The following is a 22660-nucleotide window of genomic DNA, read 5'->3' on the forward strand; positions in this document are numbered from 1 at the left end:
CTGAAATCTTTTGATTGAATTACCAAAAATTGAATTATGTTTCACTTTATTTTTAGTATAAGTATGATGTTCTATTCTTTTTTTTTTTTTTGAAAATTATTGTTCAATGTATATTGTATCTTGAGTACCTCTTCCTTAATCAAAATGAGTCATTTTGAATATGTAAATATTTATTGTGGCATAATTAAGATTCTTCCTGATGTATTGGAATTGCTGGTATGTGTTTTTAATAAAGTATGTAACATATATCAGGTAAGTGATGGATGGGTTTTGATGGCTAGTGTTATCCACACCATATGATACAAAGCTCTGTTACAGTTTTAAAAGAAGTGGTCATACTTTTTTATGTACAAACACTTATTTTTAGTAGGCCTGAAATGGTGAAACTAAATCTTGGAACCGATGACACGTTAAAATATAAGCAACTTTAACATTAATTAGAAAAGGTAGGAGTTCTTTTTTGAAAAACACGAAAAAAGTTTTTAGTGTAGCTTTTGATATGTGAAGTTGAATATTGTAACTTGTGGTGTGAAAAAGATATGTAGGAAACAAGATAGTCACATTTTGACTTAACTATTTTTCATGTGACTGGTTTTAGAAAACTAGATAAATCTAAACAGAAGACATCAGGAAGTTTGAGCATTTTCCCACTTAATAGATGTTCTTTTTTTATTGAGAATTTTTTTTTGTATAGAATAAACAGATTTTTTTAAAGTACATTTAAAATATTTCCTCTTTGAAATAGAAATGGACTTTTCACCCATCTTTGTACTTTTAAAAATTAATCGTTAAATGCAGATTAATTTTAATTAGTAAAGGAATCTTTCTTAAATCCTAATCTGTGATCCCTCTCTGTTGCTAGGCCATATGCCCTTGAGGCCAGAAAGGTTTAGAGAATTCATTTCCACTCACCTTCCTTAATTTCTATCCTATTTTTTTGAACTGTTTGACCCCTAGATTTATTTTATTCCATTTTTTATACAGGTAGTTCATCATCAAGCTCGGGAGCACCTCAGGTATTTAGTTTTCTTACGATTAAACAGTATCAAGGGGAACCTGCAGTTCCGTCCCTCTGAAGCAGCAGAACTTCCTAGCTGGCTGATAGAGGCATAGTCTGGTAGCTGTCTTCTCTTATATTGCTCAGACTAGGGGGACAGCAATCAGACTTTGCCCTGACTACTTTGGGAGCACTGAGAGCTTGCAGATCTCCACCTTGAGCTGTTTATAAAATCTGGGAATAACACAACACTCAATACCCTAAGAAAACCGCAACAGGAAAACAGCCCAGAGATTCCCTCCAGAAGTATACAGAGTCCAGCCCTAATATCAAACCCAAAGTCAGAAAGTAGACTGGAAGACCAACAACCAAAAAATCCAAGCACAAAGAGTTGTAATGGAAGCAGGATCATGTAAGAGATAAATCCAGAAGAGAATGACTTCAAAACATCTAAAAACAAAATTTCAGAAAAGCACAGCTTGAGCACAAATTAACTAGAATTCTAAGATGAAGCAAGAGTTTAAATTTTTTTTTTTTATAAATGAAACAAGGCTAGAGGAAGAAATTGGAAAATAAATGAAAGCTATGGAAGAAAAAAATGAATAAAGAATTAATAGTTTAGCACTCAAGATAAACGAAACATTGACTAAGCAGCAAACTCCCTAAAATTAGAGTGGACCAAATAGAAGCCAAGAAAAGAAGAAATAATATTAAAACGAATGCCCCCCAAAAGACTGAAAAAAAAAATAGAAGAAAATGTAAGGTATCTCACAGTAAAAGCAGCTGACCTGGAAAACAGATCAAGGAGAGAAAATTTAAGAATTATTGAACTACCTGAACATTATGACCTAAAAATAGTCCCCAGATAACATAAGAAATCACAAGAGAAAACTGCCAGACCCCTTAAAACAATAGGACAGAATACCACTGATTATCTCCCAGAATATGAGCTTCCAGGAAAACGATGCCAAAATCTAAAGCTTCCTGGTCAAAGGAAAAAAATACTGCAGACAGCTAGAAAGAAAGAATCCGAGTATACCACAGTCAGGGTTACACATGATTTATCATCTACTACTACTATAAAGGAACAGAGAATTTAGAATACAGTATTCTAAAAGCAAAGAATATATACACTTAAAGCCAAGTACAACTTACTTAGAAAACTAAGCATAATCCTAAAGGAGACAAAATATACTTTTTTGGAAATAGAGGCCTTCTAAGCATTCCTGGTAAAAACCAGAGCTATGTAGAATCTGTGCTATTCAAACACAAGATTTAAGAGAAACGTGAAAGGTAAATGTGAACAATGGTTAGGAAGGTTAAAGGATAAATTGCTTACATTCAAATATGGAGAGATGATATATGTATCACCTCTATCATTGTTAGGGATCATAGTGGGAGATAGATATACAAGATCTGGGAATGGTTCTCTTATGCCTTGGTGATCTTAAGAGAAAAATGGAAAGATAAGGGGAAGATACACTGGTGGTAGAGAGTAGAGAAGGGAAAAGAAGGTTAAGGAAGGAAAATATCTCATAAATGGAGTGTGCAAGTAGACATCTATAAAATTGAGAAGGTAGGATTGAGGAAAGCTTCTGACAGTTGAAACCTCACTCTCACATAAACTGGTCAAAGAAGTTGGGTTCAGAAATACATTTCTTTCAACAGAGACGCAGGAAAGAAAGATGAGTAAGGTGTATTAGGAAGGGATTGGTCCTGAGCAAACTTAATTCTCTTAGAAATGTATAAAACTTTGTATAACTCTTTTTGAGTTAGCAAATAATGGGAATTTGAGGGGAATGACTGAACAAATTATGGTACATGTGACAAAGTATTGTGCTGTAAGAAATGAAGAAACGTTGAAGATGGCAACAACAACAAAGAAATGATGAAGGGGATCTTATTAGAAAAACCTCAGAAGACTTCTGTGAACTGCTGCAGTGACATGAGTGGAAGCAGAAGAACAGTTTACACAATGACAACATGGTAAAGATAAGAAACTTTGAAAGAATTAGAATGTCTGATCAACTATCATAATTCCAAAGAACCAATGATGAAAGATATTGATAGAGAGATGAAAGACTTGGAATGTAGAATGAGACTTTTTTTAATTTGACCTGGCCAGTGTAGAAATTTTTTTGCTTGGTGTTTGTAACAGGGATTTTATTTTTCTTTTCTTCTCAATGATGAGGTTGGGAGTAGCTGGAAGATGAGAAGCAAGTTTTTTCTTGATTGAAAGAAGTATAATTGAAATGCTGACATATTGTTGTCTTCAATTGTTATGAATATTATTATTGTGTTTATTTTACTTCTCTTGGTTGTTTCCTCCTTTACCTATTGAATTATAGCAACATTCTGTTAATGGGAGATTTTATTAAGTTTAGTATTTTATCTATAATCAGTTAAACCTTTATTCAAGGCAGCTAGGCTTGTACAGTGGATGAGGGGTGCAAGACTTGGAATCAGAAAGACCTGAATTTAAACCTTTTTTCAGGTACTCCCTAGGTATATGACTCTGGGCAAGTCACTTAACTTCTTTGTGTCCCAGCTTCCTCCTCTGTAAAATGAGAAAAATCATAGCCCTTACCGCACAAAGTTTTTGTAAGGTTCAAATGAGTTATCATATGTAAAGCACTCTATAAATTTTTAACTCACTCATTCTTTTTTTTTGCATTTTTAAAATTAATTAATTTTTATTTTTTATTTTTAATGTTCTGCAGTCACTACCATAAAACTTAGGTTTTTTTCCCCCCTATATACCCCCCACTACTCCCCTCCCTCCGCAAGACAGCACACATTTCTATATAGGATCTACACATAGGTTCCCATTGAATACGTTTTCACAGTAGTCATGCTGTGTAGATGAACTAAAATAAATGGAAGAAATCTTATAACAGATCAAAACATAATACACACACACACACACACACACACACACACACACAAATGATCTGCTACATTCTGCGAATGAATTCCATAGTTCTTTCTCTGAGTGTGGAAGGCATTTTGCCTTAGAAGACCATTTGGATTTTTTTTTTTAAGTTCTTGTGTTGTTACAAAGTTCCAAGTCTACCAGAAAAAACTCTCACACACTGTGGTCATTGCTGTGCACAAAGTTCTCCCAGTTCTGCTCCTTTCACTCAGCATCAGATCATAAAAGCCCTTCCACACCTCACTGAAGTCTTCTTGTTCATCATTTCTTATGGCACACTAGTACTCCATTACATTCATATACCATAATTTATTCAACCATTCCCCAATTGATGGACATCCCCTTGATTTCCAGTTTTTAGCAACTACAAAGAGTGCTGCTATAAATATTTTTGTACATGTGGGACCCTTCCCCATTTTTATGATCTCTTGGGGATACAGTCCTAGTAGCGATATTGCTGGGTCAAAGGGTATGAACATTTTTGTAGCCCTTTGGGCATAGTTCCAAACTGCTCTCCAGAATGGTTGGATGACTTCACAGCTCCACCAACAATGAATTAGTGTTCCAGCTCTCCCACATCCTCTCCAACATTTAGCATTTTCCTGTTCTGTCATATTTGCCAATCTGATAGGTGTGATGTGGTACCTCAAAGTTGTTTTGATTTGCATCTCTCTAACCAATAGTGATTTAGAGCATTTTTTCATATGATTATAGATATCTTCAATTTCTTCCTCTGAAAATTGCCTGTTCATATCCTTTGACCATTTATCAATTGGGGAATGACTTGTATTGTTGTGCATTTGACTCATTTCTCTATATATTCTAGAAATGAGGCCTTTATCCCCAAGATTAGCTGTAAAAATTCTTTCCCAATTTACTACATCCCTCTGAATTTTGGTTGCATTGGTTTTGGTTGTGCAAAAACTTTTCAGTTTGATGTAATCAAAATTATCCATCTTGCATTTCATAATGCTTTCTTTCTCTTCATTAGTCAAAAATTCTTCCCTTCTCCATAAATCTGATAAATACACTATTCCTTGCTCCTCCAGTTTGTCCATGATATCAATCTTTATATCTAGATTGTGTACACATTTGGACTTTATTCTTGTGTACAGTGTCAAGCATGAGTCTATGCCTAGTTTCCGCCACACTGTTATCCAGTTTTCCCAGCAATTTTTGTCAAACAGTGAGTTCTTATTCCAGAAGCTGGGGTTAACTCACTCATTCTTTGGATTAGATTATTTAGTTTTAAATTAATTTTTAATCTCTGCTTTCCACAGCCCTTTGAGGAATGTCATTTTTATTACATTATGATCTGAAAGGGATGCATTTAATATTTCTGCTTCTCTGCACTTGGTTGTGAGGTTTTTATGTCCTAATGCAAGTTTTGTGAAGGTACCATGTGTAGAAGCTAAGAAAAAAGTATGTTCCTTTTTATTTCCATTCAGTTTTCTCCATAGGTCTAACTTTTTTCTAAAATTCTGTTTATCTCTTTAACTTCTTATTTATTTTGTGGTTAAATTTTTCTAGCTCTGAGAGAGGGAAAGTTGAGGTCCCCCACTAGTAGTTATATTGTTTATTTCCTCCTGTTATTCATTTAACTTTTCCTTTAAGAATTTAGGTGCTGTACTACTTAACGCATTTATGTTTAGTATTTATATTACTTCCATGTGGTGCCTTTTAGCAAGTTTTAGGTTCCCTGCTTATCTCTTTTAATTAGGTCTGTTTTTGCTTTTGCTTTGTCTAAGATCATGATTGTTAACTTCCTGTCTTTTTAACTTTAGCTAAAGCATGATGGATTCTGATCTAGCACCATATTTTAACTCTGTGTTTTTCTGTTTTAGGTGTGTTTCTTGTAAACAACATATCTTTGGATTCTGGTTTCTAATCCATTCTATTATTTACTTCCATTTCATGGGTGATTTCATTCTATTTACATTCATAGTTATGATTCCTCTATATTTCCTTTTATCTTATTTTCTTCTGTGTGTCCTTCTCTTTTTGTCCAGTCACTCCTCTAAAGTTTGTTTCACTTCTAACCACTGCCTTCCTTTATCTGCCTCCACTTTTATTGCCAACCTTCTCCTTTTTCTTCCCTGTTTAGTAAGACACACATACAATTCTATACACTGTTGAGGGAGAGACAGACAGAGAGTAAGTGTGTGTCCGTGTCTGTGGACACTTTCCCCTTTTTGGACCAGTTTAGATGAGAGTGAAGGTTGTGTTGCCTGCCCACCATTTTCCACTCCATGTAAAAAGCTCTTCTTTTTACACCTCTTTTATATGAGATCATTTTCCCCATTCTTTCTCTTCCTTCCCCCTTCTCCCAGGGTATCTTTCGTTTTCACCCGTTTATTTATATCATCCCAATGTAATTCACTCACTTTTGTGCCCTCTACGTAGAATCCTTCTGACTGCTCTAATGATGATAAAATGCTTAAGTTATTTGAGCATCTTTCCATACAAGAAAATAAGCAGTTTAATTTTATTGAGTCCCTTATGATTTCTCTTTCATGTTTACTTTTTTATGCTTCTCTTGAGTCTTGTGTTTCAGTGTCAGATTTTCTATTAGCTCTGGTCTTTTCAACAGGAAGACTTGAAACTTTCGTTAAATATTCATTTCCTCCCTCAAAGGATTATACTCAGTTTTGCTGGATAGATTATTCTTGATTTTAATCATAGCTGTCTTGCCTTCTAGAATTTCATATTCCAAGCCCCCTGCTTCTTTAATATGGTAGTTTGTAGGATTGTGTGATCCTGATTGTAGCTCCATGACACTTGGTTTCTTTCTAACTGCTTGGAACATTTTCCCTTTGCCCTGGGAGCTATGGAATTTGGCTCTAATACTCCTGGTGATTTTCATTTTGAGATCTCTTTCAGGTGATAGTTGGTGGCTTTCAGTTTCTATTTTACTGTCATTTTCTAGGACATTGGGGCAATTTTCCATGATAATTTCTTGAAATATAATGACTAGGTTCTTTCTTTGATCATAGCTTTCACGTGGTCCAAAATGCTCTCTTCTTGATCTGTTTTCTGGATCAGTTGTTTTTCTGGAGAAGTATGTCACATTTTCTTCTATTTTTTCATTCTTTTGACTTTATTTTTTTGTTTGTTTGTTTGTTGTCTTGATGTCTCATGGAATTATTAGCTTCCATTTGCCCAATTCTAATTTTTAAGGAATTGTTTTCTTGAGTGAGTTTTTGTACCGCTTTCCATTTGACTTATTCTGCTTTTTAAGGATTTATTTTTGTCAGTGAAGTTTTGTACCTTTTTTTTAAGGGGTTATTTGATTCAGAATTTTTTGTGCCTCTTTTACTAAGCTGTTAATTGTCTTTTCATAGTTTTCTTCTCTTACTTTCGTTTCTTTACCTAATTTTTCCTTTACCACTGTTACTTGATCTTGAAAATAATTTTTTTAGTCTCTTCCAGGAATTCTTTTTGGACTGGTGTCCAGTTTACATTCTCCCTCTCCCCTCCCCCACTTTGAGGCTTTGCTTGTAGCTGTTTTGACATCATTTTCTTCTTCTGAGTTTGTGCCTTGATCTACTCTGTACCACAGTAGCTTTTTATTGTCAGCCCCACCCTTTTGTGTGTGTGTGTGTGTGTGTGTGTGTGTGTGTGTTTGCTCATTTTTCTAGCCTATTTCTTGACTTTTAATTTTATATTAATGTTATGTCCGGCAGGGTAAAGGGAACACTAACAAATTTTTTGCACCCTACTGCTTGCAGAGCTAGTTCTTGGAGTTTGTAAGTTTTTGGTGCTCCAGATGATGTGATCTGGGAAGAGGTGTAGTCATTCTTTTTTCAGTTTATTCTCGGGTCTTTACCCAGAAAAAACGCCTGATTCCTTTGGATTGCAATTGATACTGCTCCTTAGGGTCCCTAATCCCTTGGGAGATGAAACAATATTGCTCATCAGGGCCCCTGCTCCTTTGTGACTGAAAGTGCTTCTCTCTGCCCTTGAACTGTGATCAAGATGTGAGTGTAGACAATGGGTTAACAAACAGAATCTGGTCCTGTATCCAATGCTAGCTCTGGAGGTCCCCTTTAACTTCTTTTTTGACCAGTTGCCAGGACCCATTACCATCTCTGACTTGAAAGCTCCTGAAGCTGCTGCTACTTCTGTCACTATCACCTAAGTCCCTGGTATTGCATCCATGCATGCCACAAATCTCCCCTTCCAACCTCTTAAGTTGTCTTGGACTGGAAGACTGTCTCACCCTGACATTTTGTTGACTCTTCCTCTCCAGAATTTTATTTGAGGCATGATTTTAAAGTTGTTTGGAGGGGAATGTTGGGAGAATTCATCTGAGTGCTTCCTCTTCTTTCTACAGGTTTTAAAGGGCTATATAAATAATAGCTATTACTGTTATTTTTATTGTTACAGTTATTCATTAGACTTCTACTCTACAAATTGTTGTTGGTGCTGGAGATGGAAGTATAAAAGTAAAACAGTCTTTGCCTTCAAAGGGTTTACATTGCTCTAAGAAGGCACAACTACTTCACAGTTTTATAAATGTAAAATATATGCAAAATAAATAAGCTGTAAGACCTCTCATAGGTAGCTCTTGAGTAATGCTACAAGATTCTAGGATGTTGCAATGATATGAGAGCATTCATGGAGGCAAGTAATGGAATGTTATCAGTCTGTCAGTCAACAAGCTTTTGAATGCCTACTCTGTGGCAGACTGTGCCCTCTAAATGCTGGGGAATCAAAGTCAAGTCTCTGGAGTTAAGGAGTCTAGGGAGAAGACAACATTCAAACAACTATGTACAAGCTAAAGAGATACAGAGTAAATTGGCGATAATCTCAGAAGGAAAATGATAGCATTAAAGAGGGATCAGAAAGGCTTCTGGCAAAAGGCAGGGTTTTTATCTAACCTGAAGTATGTAAGATAGGGAAACCAAGATGTGGAGACTAGGAGAGAGACTATTCTAGACATGAGGGACAAGACATGAAAATGCATACAGTTGAGAGATAGAACGTCTTATATGGAAAATAATGAGGGCTTTATTACATCATAGAATATGTCACTGGTTCTCAAATTCTGCCATCTCAGGACCCCTTTACACTCTTAAAAATTAATAAGTATCCTTTTATATGTTTCTTGATAGATTATACCTGTAGATATTTACAGAGGCTTGAGCAACCTAAGTATCCCCAGGCCACACTTTGAGAATTGCTGAAGTGTGTGGAGAGGAATTAGGAAAGGTGAGAGGAAGCCAAGTTATAAAGTTCTTTAAAAAACAGACTTTTGTATTTGATCCTGGGTGTAATAGGGAGCTGCTGTAATAGCTGAGTGGAGGATGGACTGGAAAGGGGAGGTACTTAAGTCAAGGAAGCCAACTAGAAGACTTGCAGTGATGTAGACTTGAAGTTATAAAGGCCTGCATTAGGATGGAGGCAGTATCAGAGGAGAGATGGAGATGTAGATGAGAGATGTTATGAAAGTAGAATGGACTGTATATGGTAACAGATTGGAGGTGAAAGTGAAAAGTAGGGAATGACACCTAGGTTATGAGCTTTAGTGATCATGAGAATGTTGGCACCCTTCACAGCAATAGGACTGTTAGGAAGACAGAAGGGATATAGAAAGAATGAGTTCAGTTTTGGACATGTTGAGTTTGAAATGTTTATAGGACATCCAGTTTGACATGTCCAGTAGGCAACTGGGGGGCAGAAAGGAAGGCTAAGAAAAGGGGCAACTCCTGGTTATCCTTAGCCACCCTGCATGGCTCTATTAGGCAGCTAAGTGGTACAGTGGATAGAGTGCCAGGCCTGGAGTCAGGAAGATAAATCTTACCGAGTTCAGATCTGGGTTCAAACAGTAATTCCTTTGTAAAATGATCTGGACAGGGAAATGGCAAACCCCTCCAGTACCTTTGCCAAGAAAACTCCAAATGGGGCCATGAAGAATCAGACATGACTGAAAGTACTGAACAGCAAATCAAGGCCAAGAGAGATGTTATAGCTAGATAAGTAGATCTGAGAGTCATCAGCATAGAGATGATAATTTAATCTGTGGGAGCTGATGACATTGCCAAGTTAAATAGTATAGAGGAAGAAGAGAAGAATGCCTAGGACACAACCTTGGGGGGCATACACAGTTAGTGGGGGAGATCAAGTAAAGTTCAAGTAAAGGAGACTGAGAGGGAGTGGTCAAGCAGGTAGAAGAACTAGGACAGAGAAAGAACTTAAGGACAGTTGAAAGAACTTCAGAAAGTATCAAGAAGAAGGCGATCAGTTGCATTAATGCTACAAAGAGATCAGGAAGGATGAGGATTGAGAAAAGGCCATGATTTAGCAGTTAAGAAGAAGCCACTGTCAGTTTTGGAAAGAAAAGTATCTGTTGAATCTTGGAAGCTGGAAGCTGGAGTTATTAAGAGGATGAGTGGAAAGGAAATGGAGGTGTACTCATTGTGGACAACCTTCTCAAGGTTAGCCAGGAAAATTGGGAGAGATAAAAGATTACAATTAGAGATGAGTAGGTCAAGTAAGAATTTTTGAACATGGGAGAGACATGAGCATGTTTATAAGCAGTGGGGAAGCAGTAGAAAGAGAGAAATTGAAGATGAGTGAGAAAATTGGGATAATATAGAAGATGGGTGTTGTGTGTGGGAATGTAAGTAGGCCACTTAGGCAGGAATGCAGAATTACTGAGTGACAGTGATGTATAGTCACCCTGAAAATATAGGCTGGAGCCATATTGTGATGGACTTTAAATGGAAAACAAAGAAGTTTGTATTTTAGCCAAAATAGAGTTGGTAGCTACTGAAGCTTCTTATATAGTCATTCATGATCAGATATGTGCTTTAGGAATATCACTTTGTTAGCTCTTTGGATTACATATTGGAAAGGGGAGAGCCTGGGTTACAAGGAGACCAGTAAGAAAGTCATTTCAGTAGACTTGGAATGGTTGTGGTGTGAGTGAGAGCAGGGAATAGAGGAGAGAGGAAAGGATGCTGAAAAGGTTATATCGACAAATATAATAAATATTTAATATTGTAAATTTGTAACTTTTAACTAAATTTGTAGATATTAAATAAATACAAATGTTAATTTATTAAATGTATTTTAATTAACTTATAAATTTATTAAATAAAATAAATAAAAATATAAATAAATATTTGTGAATAATTAGATTGTGGAAAACTAAGAATAAAAATTTTTTAAATTAATTAAACTTAATTTAATCAAACAAATTTAATTTGATTTAAATTAAGCAAAATTAATTTACTTGATTTAATTAACGAAATTAAATTTACTTGATTCGATTAAATAATTCTAATTAAATTAAATAAAATTCTAATATTAATTAAATTGAATTTATTTTAATTTTTACAATTAATTTTAGTTAATTGATTAAAATATTAATAAATAAATATTTGTAGATAATTAGATGTCTGGAAAAAGAAGGAATGAGGTCATATGATGTTTTCTAGCTCTTTTGAGACTAAACCCACAAGAGATCTTGTATTAGTTGTATCAGATGTAATTTAATTTTAAGCTTTAGACAAGAACAGTAAAAGAATTGGATGAGGAAGGGAATACTGGAAAGAAATTTCATATCTAGTTTATTTATCTGCTTTTCCTGAATAGTATAGTTTAAAATTATGCTTCTGTAATTCTGAATTTCAGATCATAGTCTGAAATCTGTTGTTTGAAACATTTCTTTTTAAATCTCCTAACATTAGCTTATATTTATGTAGTGCCTAGTGGTTACAAAGCCCTTTATATACATTGTCTAATTTAATGCTTAAAATATTCTTGTGAGGTAGGGAGGTATTATAAATATTATTTTCATTTTATATAAACAATCTCATAGAAACTATGGTTTGCCTAGCAGTCTCATGGCTGGTAGATGATAGGGCTTGCTCTGGAATTCAGGTTTTCTGAGTCCAACTGTCTCAAATTCCTTCTCCTATATCAGACTGCTTCTGAAATCTAATAATTTTAGTGGGCAAATAAAAGCTCAGCAGTTATACCTTTCTGGCATGTTTCTTCTACATATTCTTTCATTTAGTCTCTTATAATTCTGACTACAGGTATTTCTCTGTCTGACCCTTCCCCCAGCCTTAGAATTCACCTAATTTTCCCCTCCATGATTTTTTTTTTTTTGCAGATACTTGGCCCCTTCTTCTTTCTAGAATTTTCCTCCTTAACATTATCAATTCTATTTTTGTTACCTTTTGTTTTGTCTTTAACATATATTAGATGGCATCCTAGTATTGCAAATCCAAGATTTCTTTTGAGGTTGGCCTATGAAAGATTGAAAAATAAACCCTGATACCTTAGAATTTGATAAAAAAACTCTTAATATTTTGGGTATCATCTTCATATCCCAGAATTCATTCAAGAGTAAATCTACAGCTTAAAAACTCAAGGCACAAAGCAACAAGCTAATAGAAAAAGAAATAACTAAGATCAGGTCAGGGATAAATATAATTGAATGTTAGAAAATAATTGAAACTATAAATAAATCCAGAAACTTTTTAAAAAGTACTAACAGTTTTGATAAACAGCTAAAAAAAACAACGCTCTTTCAAATAATCGGAATTAGAAATAAGAATACAGCAATCTCAGAAAGGCAGTGGTTACTGTATACTAATAAATTTGATCATCTAAAAATTGAAATTACTGAAATGACAAAGCAAATTGTGGATGACCTAAAAACACCAATCTCAGGTTTAGATGTCTGACTAACCTTATAACCCTATGTGCCAAGTCATTAATTATAAGAGAAATGCAAAGTAAAAATGACTCCTGAATTTCTCCTCATTTCTGGCAGATTGCCAAAGATGGAGATGAGATGAGAAAAGCCAGTTTTGGAGGGGCTCTGAAAGACAGATATAGTGACTGGCCTGTACCTTAAGCAGGTACCTGAATTGAAATGTGGTCTGAGATAGGTACTAGCTGTGTGATCCTGGGCAAGTTATTTAACCTCTGCTTGAACTAGTTTCCTCATCTGGGGTTGTTATGGAGATCAAAACAGATAATAATTGTAAAGTGCTTAGCCTAGTGTGTGATACACATTTATTAAGTGCCTGTTTCCTTCCCTCTCGTCCCCATGAACTGAAAGTAATGCTGTAAAAATACTTCCCAAGAAAGTAAAAAATGAAGCAAAGTTTATGCCAGAATATTCAGAGTAACACTCTTTTGTGGTAGCAAAGAATGTAATTGAATAGTTTTGTAAAATGAGAAAGGATAAATATGAGGAATTTAGAAAAGCCTGGGAAGATTTGTATTACTGTAGAGTAAGATAAGCAGAACCAGTTCTGTGTTGTATGTACAGTGACGATATTGTAAATGTTTAAAAAATTCCCAGAACAAAACCGAACTAGCTTTCAGTTCTCATGCTGGATCTAGTGATAACCCAATGGAAAAACTAATTAAGACATGAAGGACTGATGATGAAACATACTTCTGTCCTCCCTGCAAAAAGGTGGAGGGGAGGGGCATTATCCAGGCAGAATATTATATACAATGGCACTTACAGTTTATATATTGAAGGTTTTTGTCACTAGAGAGGGTTCAGTCTGATGGGAGGAGGGATATAAAGATAAAAGACATCAATGAAACTTTTTAAAAACTGCCTTGCAAAAAGATATTTGGCCAAGATAGAATCTCCCAAACTAATAATTGTTTTGTGATCTAAAACAAATTTTATAAAGCCCCAAGTGATAGCTAAATTCCAAATTTCTGCAGTTTCTTTCTTCTCTTCATATCAGTAAACATGCATTAAATTGCTTTTGTTGCTAGGCCTAGAAGGGGAGAAAGAGATCTAAAGTTGAAATAAGACTCCATCCCATCTTTATGAAGCTTATGGTCTGGCCTAGTTATATTACGTATGAAACAGTGTTAAATGAAATCTGAAAGGAAAGGTTATTATCAGTAAGGAAGTCCTTCTAGGAGAGATGTAATTTGGGTTGGGTTTTGAAAAATGAATTTAGACTCAGACTGAGGTTCAGATCTTGGCCCTGATATCCTGAGTGATCTTGGGACAAGACGCAATCATTCTGGGCCTCAGTTTCTTCATTTATAAGTTGACATAGATAACCTTAAGACCTTTCCAGGTCTACATTTGTGATCCTATAACAAGCAAATTTTCTTTGGAATTTGACCACCTTCTTTGTTTCCATGGCAGCCCAACTCCAGGGCCTTATCACTTCACATCTAGAAACTGTCATTAGCCTTTTAGCTATTCTCCTTGCCTTCAGTTTTTCTTTTGCTTGAAAGGATCTAACGTACAATTGCTGGAATAATCCTCCTCACATACTTGCTCAAAATAAAGAATACATATTTTAGTAACCATGTGCAGTCTAAAAATCTAGGATAGTACTGAAATCCCTCTTGTTAACTGCTTGTTATCTTCCACATCTCTTTGTATTCCCCGGTATAGAAATACACATTCCATACAAAATAAAACTACATTGTTGTGATGACCCAGTTCTTATTTCTTCGCCTTTCCACAAATTAGTCCCTGATCCTATAGTATGTCCTATTTAATGTGTCCCATCAATATGTGAGAAAGCCTCAGAACTAAAGTCAAAACATAACTATTTTAGAAAGGGTTTGTCAAGATAAGCATTCTGTATTCCCCAATACTTATATACATTTAGTGGCAATATTAGATCATGGTATCCTAGGATGTTAGAGTTAGAAGAAAACCTGGCCCAATTGATTTGCTGAAGATCATAGAACTAGTTTAGGGTAAAGTTCCAAATGTAAACTGATTCTATTTTATGTAACTTAATACTCTAAGCCATTACAGGAAATGTTTAATTTTTATTTAAAATTTTGACTTGGCCTTTAATATTTAAGGTCATAACTAATGAGTCAATAAAACTGGCATTTTCTGTTTAATCATGGGATGACACCACCCTTAAAGCTTATTGACTAAGACTTTTGGGGCAGCCTATATATTGCTAAGACTGTTATCCTCTCATAAATTTGTATCAATAGAATTTCAGCTATAAGAAAAGTTATTGAGGAAGAATGATGCCTTACAAAGAATCTTGATTTTAAAATGATTTTTATATCATCACATGAGTCTGCTCAGCTTGTTAGTTTATTTTACATATGGTTTAGTTTTTAGTTTTGATTGGTAAAGTGAACATTTTAAAAATATCGCATTTCCAAAAAGCAAAAAAGTACAAAGTAAAGAAACTCATTTTTGAATGTGATTAATAGATTTAAATCAAACCTTATTTAAAGGGAAACATTTTTATATACTATATATTTTAGATATTCATATCTATTCAAGCAATCAAGTATCAGGGATGGTTACTAGAGAATGAAAAGACAAAGAAAAAGTAATTTCTGCTCTCATGGACCTTACTATATATAGTCTGATTGGAGCTGGCATGTATAATAGGTATATACTAAAGAGATACAAAGTGATTTTCAGGAATTTGTTAGCAACTTGGGGGAGGATGAGACCAAGAAAGGGTTTTGTGTAAAGGAGATATTTTAGCCGAGCCTTGAAGGCAACCATCATTTAATTCTAAGGGTATACAGGGAGGAGAGAGATGCTTCCCCAAGCCTGGAGGACAGCCCAGTGCAAAGGAACAGAATAAGAGTGTCCTATGTGAGAACAGTAAGGACAGTTTGTGTGAAGGGTTTAAAATGCCAAACATTTGATCCTGGAAGTAATGGGAAGCCCCCAGAGTCTGTTGAGTAGAGGAGACATATGGTCAGACCTTCACAAAATGCCTTTGGCAGTTGTGTGGGGGTGGATTGGGGCACAAAGAGACTTTGAAGTAGGAAGAGCAATTAGTAGCTATTGCAATAGCCCTGGCAGGAACTGATGAAGGCCTGAATTGTATTGTACAGCTATTATACATATGTATATTATTTTGGGGCTCAGTTGTATTTCTTTCCCTCAGAAATTTTGTGTTTGCTTTTTGCATACTTGGCATTTTCTTATCTGTATTCATGTTCATAATATTATGTAAGCCCATGGAAGGACAGGGACTGTTTGGTTATCGTCTTTATGTCTCCAGCACCTAGCATAGTGTCTGGTACATGGAATTTGTTTCATAAATGCTTGTTGAATTTGATTGTTTTTACTTTAGTTAGACTAATGCTGGATTGCTTACCAGTTTTTTCTTTAGCTTTTATTACCATTTACAATAGGCTAATATCTAAATAACATCAGACCTGAATTAAAAATCTTCATAGCAGTTATGGAATCATTAAATTCACCAACATGGTTCCTGGTCTTTTGTTTTTCATCTAAAATAGAGGTATCCCTTTGACCCTGCATCATTTCTACAAAGCAGCATTACTCCTTGCAAGTGTATTGGCCAGCATTTTGCCTTGACTCCCATTTGCCTCTGTCTTTTCATCTTATCTTAGCCTGGTTTGATTTTATATTTGTAAACTGGGAGTAAATATGCACATGCTTAGTAGTGTGGTATAGTGGAAGAAACATAGGATTTGAATTCAGAAGACCTTGGGCCAATCCTAGCCTTGACACCTATTAGCCATGTGACCTGAGGCGAGTTGTTGAACTTCTCTGAGGTTTTCCTATTTGTATGATAAGTATAATATCTAACTCTGTTTACTTCATAGAGTTCTGAGGCAAGCCCTCTGTAAAAATCAAAATACAATAGAAATGTTCATTCTACTTACATAATAATTTATAATTTGCTAAGGTTTGCCATGGCCTCAGCTGTGCATCACATCTACCTATTCATACATGTAACAAATGAGATGAAATTTTGCTTGTAGAATTTCACAGTTTGACAGAAAAAAATCTTGCAGTACTTACAGTACTTTGTGTGACCATGAATTTCCATACTAGGAGTTCCCCTCATAGTTAAAATTACATATCCCAACAACAGAAAAAAGACATAATGCATCTATTAATGTACAGAACCTTTCTTAACAATATAAAATGACCTTATTGCTAAAAACAGCATTCAACTTTTGTGCTTTTTCTAAATTGAAAAATGTAAAATCTTCTATCAATTTATGTATTTTGTTCATGAGTTGGCAGAAAATAAAATTTTTCTCCCCAATTCCTATGGTCCAGTTCTTTCCTACCACCATTTACAGACAACACCACTACCACATAAGCCTTAATCATAAGAAGAAGCACTTCAAATCCATCTCTGAAGATAATACTAGCGGTATGACCTTGGTAAAATCATTTAATCCCCTTAGACTTCAGCTTATTCACATGTAAAAGACTGTCCATTCTTACTTGAGATCTGTGGTCCTATGGTCTTATAGAATCCAAATTTTAGATAGTCATACTGATCTTGACTAAAACAGTGTCACAGGCTTCTTTGTGACTTTTAACCTGCCTAAACCACTGACTAGTGGAGAGGAAGGAATTAGATGGAGAGGAGGCAGACAGTTGGCCGCATTTTCCTCTACTCCAAGTATCAGTGCATAATCAACCCTGCCTATGTCATTAGGCATTATTGCATATTCTTACTTCTGTGAAATAAAGAGGATGGTTTTTTTAGTTACCAATGCTCTTCCATTTAAAGCATATAAACTGGTCAGGCATTCTGCTTTACCACCCTCAGCCCCCTACCTCAAGCATCAGGATTCTGAGCACCGTGTCAGCTGAGGCCATAGCGTCACAGAGTGCTGAGAAGTTCTGCTTGCTGCAGTAGTGGTTTATTATGTTGCAGTGGTTGGTGTTATTCTTTAGTTGTGAATATTTGTTTTGTTGTAGTCCTAATACATGGAGTTTTTAAACACATGACAGTAAAATGCATTGCACTTCAGTGTCTAAAATGGACTTGAATATTTAATTTTCCTCTTTTAGCAATTTATATTGTGAACTGACTGCTGAATGTTTTTCTATAGGTTTTAACATTACAGATTTTTAGTACTACCTATTCCCCTTTATTTTTTTAATTGAAAATTTTTTTCAATAAACAAAAATACACTTTCTCTTCCTCCTACATCCCCTTCTCTCCCCTGACTAAAATAAAACCCTTGTAACAAAGGCAGAACAAATTACCTCATTGGCTATGTCCAAAAAGAAAAAAAAAGTCTCAGCATGCACCTCTCTGTCAGGAGATGTATCCTCTTTTATTTAAAAAACAAAACAAAATTGTCTTTTTACATTCTTTTTAGAAGAGCCATCTTTGAAAATAGGAGTATTTCACCTACAACTAAATACAGTGATTAGTTGAAATCCTGATATAACATTTTCTTTATGCTAATGCAAATAGCAAATTCTAATACTAATACAAAGTTTTCTTATAGCCAAAATGTTGAAATAGATGCTGCATGTTAAATTAAACTCTATAGTAAAAATTATTTTCACTCCGTTTAAAATGTTACTTGTTTTTGTTTATCTCATACTTCAAAGGCAACTGGAAGTATATTTTAGTATTGTCAGGTTTATACCTATGGTAACTTGTCCATCAAGCAATTTTGATTTTATATGATTTGGCATTGTGTATTTCCACGAAGATGAGTAATAAACATGCTCCGTTTAATTCCTTTTACCTAGTCAAACAGAACAAAAAAGGTCAACTTTTGAATTTATTCTAATCACCGAATTTTGTATGGTTGTATGTAATTTAAAACAGAATTGAATGGCAAGAAATTGAGCTCTATCCAAATTATATATTGTACTTGTTATTATAAATGAATTAGACCATTGCCTATTTAAATGCGTTTTTAACCCTTTATTTGCTCTTTGGAACATATTTTGTGTGATTGTTTCATTAAAGAATAAGTTATCTAGATTAATAATCTTTTATTTCTACTTTGAAGGTTTTATTTCTTTCAAAATCATTTGCTGGGACTTTTAGCAAACCTATCTTTTCTCCCCAAAAAGCTAAATAATGTTTTATAATTTGAACATCAAGACTTGATTTCTAGCTGGTTCTAAATTGCAGATAATTTCATATTCAATCAAATTATTTTCTAAGAAGTGCAAATTTATAGGTTTTTGTTGACACTTTTTAAGTTCTGCTACTCTCTTTGCCCTGATCATTCATGACAGAAATACCAAAGCTAAAGATATACTTGAGAATGCCTTACCCCAGTCAAGATTACAGTCATTGCTCCTTTTCTTTCACTTACCACTGTCACCACCTGAGAGAGAACTATTAAGGATCCCAGTGATGGATTTTGTAGAGTGTTGGCAAGGGAAGAATTGGTAGGAGAGGAAGAAGTTAGTTTTGAGCCAAGCCCACAGTGTGTGAGGTCTACATAGTTTGTGATTCTGTTTCTGGCTTTAGTCTTAACTTTTAAGTTTGGTCACTTGAGGGCTAGAGTATGGGAAAGCCACTGAAGTTTAAACTGTTGTATATATTCCTCTCTAACTTTTCACTTTGGTGAATTCTCAACACTCTTATAGTCTATACCAGTGGCTCTCGAAGTGGAGTTTCTCTAGGTGTGCCATGAAATTGTTAATATTATATTATTGCAGATAAAAAAATTTATAATAAGTAATTTTTTAAATATAAATTTTACTTGTCCAGCATACATAGTATGAAAAGTACAGTACTCACAAAATAAACAAAACTTGCCTGTTACAGGTACACAATATCCTCAAAATACGCCAGACCTTGAACTCGCAAAGAACTCAACAAAAACAGCTGCTCTTACTGAAGGGAAACTGCGCATTTGTGAGTCTCTCGACTCTCCTATAGTGTTGCCAACTTAAGCATTCAGTGTGCTTCTTATGAAAGAATACTGTGCCATGCCACTCTCCCCCCCCCCCCCCCAAAAGAAGTTTTAGAAACATTGGCCTATACCATGTAATCTAGCACTTGGTTATATATTTTTCTCTATCTTTTATTTATGTTTCCTCTCCTTATTTTCTAAGCTCTGTGAGGATATGTGGTTATCTCTTTTGTAATCCCCATAGCACCTAGCACTGTGCTAGACACTAATGTCTGCTTAAATAGTTGATGAATTGATTGTAGCAGGGAAATATAGGAGAGATTGTGACGTTCTCTATTAATATTTGGCTTAAAATCTCTAGTTCTGGACAGAAGCATTATCTTTAAAAATATTAAGCATTTTAAATATTTACGTACTTGAATTTTAAGTTTGACGTTGCCAATTTGTTGTAAGTAAACAACTATCTTTTAAACAAACTGCAAACAGTAGGATTAATAAGCTTAATTTGCAAAAAAAGTTATTGCTATACTAATATTCTTTGCATTTTGTTTGCCTTCAAGCAAATGGTTATGAGCCTTAGAGTTTCTGAACTGCAAGTACTTTTGGGCTACGCCGGAAGGAACAAGCACGGGCGTAAACACGAACTTCTCACAAAAGCACTGCATTTGTTAAAGGCTGGCTGCAGTCCTGCTGTACAAATGAAAATTAAAGAACTCTATAGACGGAGATTTCCCCAGAAAATTATGACACCTGCTGACTTATCTATCCCCAATGTACACTCAAGTCCCATGCCAGCAACTTTATCTCCATCTACCATTCCACAACTTACTTATGATGGTCATCCTGCAACATCACCGTTACTTCCTGTTTCTCTTCTGGGACCTAAACATGAACTGGAACTGCCCCATCTTACTTCTGCTCTTCACCCTGTCCATCCGGATATAAAACTTCAGAAATTACCATTTTATGATTTGCTGGATGAACTGATAAAACCCACCAGTCTAGGTAAGGTTTCAGTAGTCTTTAGTAATGATTTGGATTATATTTATATCTTTGGGGGGGAACTTTTTTTGTTTTAGACTGCTTCCCTTCTGTGATCATGATTAATTATCCATGAAAAATTATTTGGTTGACTTTTAATACCTAACACAAGTATCAGAATGTCTCTTTTCACTTTATGTAAAAATAAATGCACAAAACATTCTTAGGGATTTTTGTTCTTTAGGAGGGCAGTTTGACTTAAGATGTAATTAAATGCTTCTTAATCTGCTTCTGGTCAGTAGTTAAGAGTGGTAGTTGATAACAAAAGAAAACACTTTAAAAAAGATTAAATACAGGAAGAAAACCAAGATTAGAGCTTAATGTTTAAAACCATTTATTGAAATATTTACAGATATGAGCTTTATTGATTAAAAAGCTTAACTAAATAATGTTTAAAATCAATTTCTTCTAATACCATTTTCTGGATTCATTTTTTTCCTTTTAAGATTTGATGACATCTATAACAGATGGTAAATTCAGATAGATAAATGACTTCAGTTATCTCATAGGAGTTTTTATATTTACATATCTGATCTGAACAAACTTGTGATCCATTGGAGCTTCTCAATTAACAGAAGAAATATTTCCAGTTAGTTCTCAGATTGTGTGTGTAGGTTGGTAGGTAGCCATATGTTGACTTCTTATTCAGTCATAATTATATATGACAAGTACAATGAAATTTCATTCATTTAATTTTTTAGTATTTTTTATAGTGTCCATTATATCATAGTTTATGGAATCTGAATTTGGAATTTTGATTTCTATATTACTGTTCTTTATTAAATATATAATTGGCTTTATTTGATTGCCTTACTTACCTAGATAGATTACTAAAATATTTTTATATCATTAAGCAGTTGTTATTCTATAATACTGGTAATTGGATTTAAGAAATATTAAAGCACTGTCTTTTAGCTGGGTAGAGTTTTATTTGAAGTTATTATAACTCATTTGAATAAATGAAGATTCCAGGAACTATTTTTAACATAATTTCTGCCCTCTTTCCTGCTCAATCTTAAAATTGCTCAAGTACCAAGGTTTTGTTGTTGTTGTTGTTTGTTTTTTAGTTATAATTATGCTTATTTTTTCCTCTAACTCCCAACCTTTAAATGATTTGCTGGTCTTTGTGTGAAACAAGATTTTGATTCATTGTTATTGTAAATACCAGTTGACAATATAACCAGTTGATCCTTGACCCTAATATTTGATTTGTGTACAGCAGAAATATAATGTAATTATACGTTATGGTTTTTTAAGACATACTTTTAAACTAATTGTTAATTGCCTAAAAGTTACCATAACTACAGTTTTTCAGAGTCTGAAAGGTGATTAAAAGGACTATCATAGGATTAAGATTGCAGTTGCATATTGATTATCCTTTAGTGTCTAACCAGTTGAAAAGATCTATTAAGCTAATAGGAGCTGCATTCCAAAACTAATAGAAGATTTCCAAGAAAGTCATAGGTCTAGAGCTGGAAGGAACTTGAGAGGCAGTCTATTCCACAGTCCCCTAATTTTTATAAGTGAGGAAATTGAGACACAGCCAATGAAGTGACCATGCTCAAGGTCACACAGGTAGAATCAGGGTTGGGATTCAAACTCAGGTCTTCTATCTCCAAGTTTATTTTTTTTCCCCATCATACTACACCAACTCTCTAAAATTCGTAAGATCATAGATCTAGACCTGAAAGGGACTTCTGAATCCTCTAGACCAGCCCTCTCAATATTATAAGTGAGGCTAAGGCTAAGAAACTTTAACTTCCCTCAGGTCATGACAGGTATTAAGTAGTAGAGCTGGGATTTAAATCCAGGTCCTTTTGACTCCACATCCATTGAGCTTTCTACTGCACTGTATACTTCATCATGCTAACTAATCTTTACCAAAATATTTTAATTACATTAAAATGTTAATCATACATATTGTGACTTCTAGTTGTGTTAAAGGCATTCTGCATTCATTTTTGTGCGTTAGACAGTGTAGCCTGACTTTAATCATAATTCACATCTTGTCATGTTAAATTGTTTAAATAATACTACAAGTTAACTTTTGTTGGTTTAACTTTTAAAATGTAAAAATGTATAAAATG

General features: G+C 34.5%; 1 protein-coding gene across 5 annotated transcripts in view; it reads left to right on the forward strand.

The window, feature by feature from the left end:
* PIAS1 (protein inhibitor of activated STAT 1) overlaps positions 1–22660 on the forward strand; it is a 242001-nt gene that overhangs the window by 128895 nt on the left and 90446 nt on the right. For 3 of the 5 annotated variants that reach the window (XM_072615000.1, XM_072615018.1, XM_072614991.1), the window contains one exon: positions 20093–20537. In XM_072615000.1, the coding sequence (XP_072471101.1) occupies positions 20096–20537 (442 nt within the window). In that variant the 5' untranslated portion in view covers positions 20093–20095. Of the gene's footprint in view, positions 1–19444; positions 19535–20092; positions 20538–22660 lie in introns of all 5 variants that reach the window. The other 2 variants (XM_072615027.1, XM_072615008.1) reach the window with 1 other exon arrangement.

The sequence above is a fragment of the Notamacropus eugenii genome, chromosome 1 (genome assembly GCF_028372415.1).
Source record: "Notamacropus eugenii isolate mMacEug1 chromosome 1, mMacEug1.pri_v2, whole genome shotgun sequence".
Lineage (NCBI taxonomy): Eukaryota > Metazoa > Chordata > Mammalia > Diprotodontia > Macropodidae > Notamacropus > Notamacropus eugenii.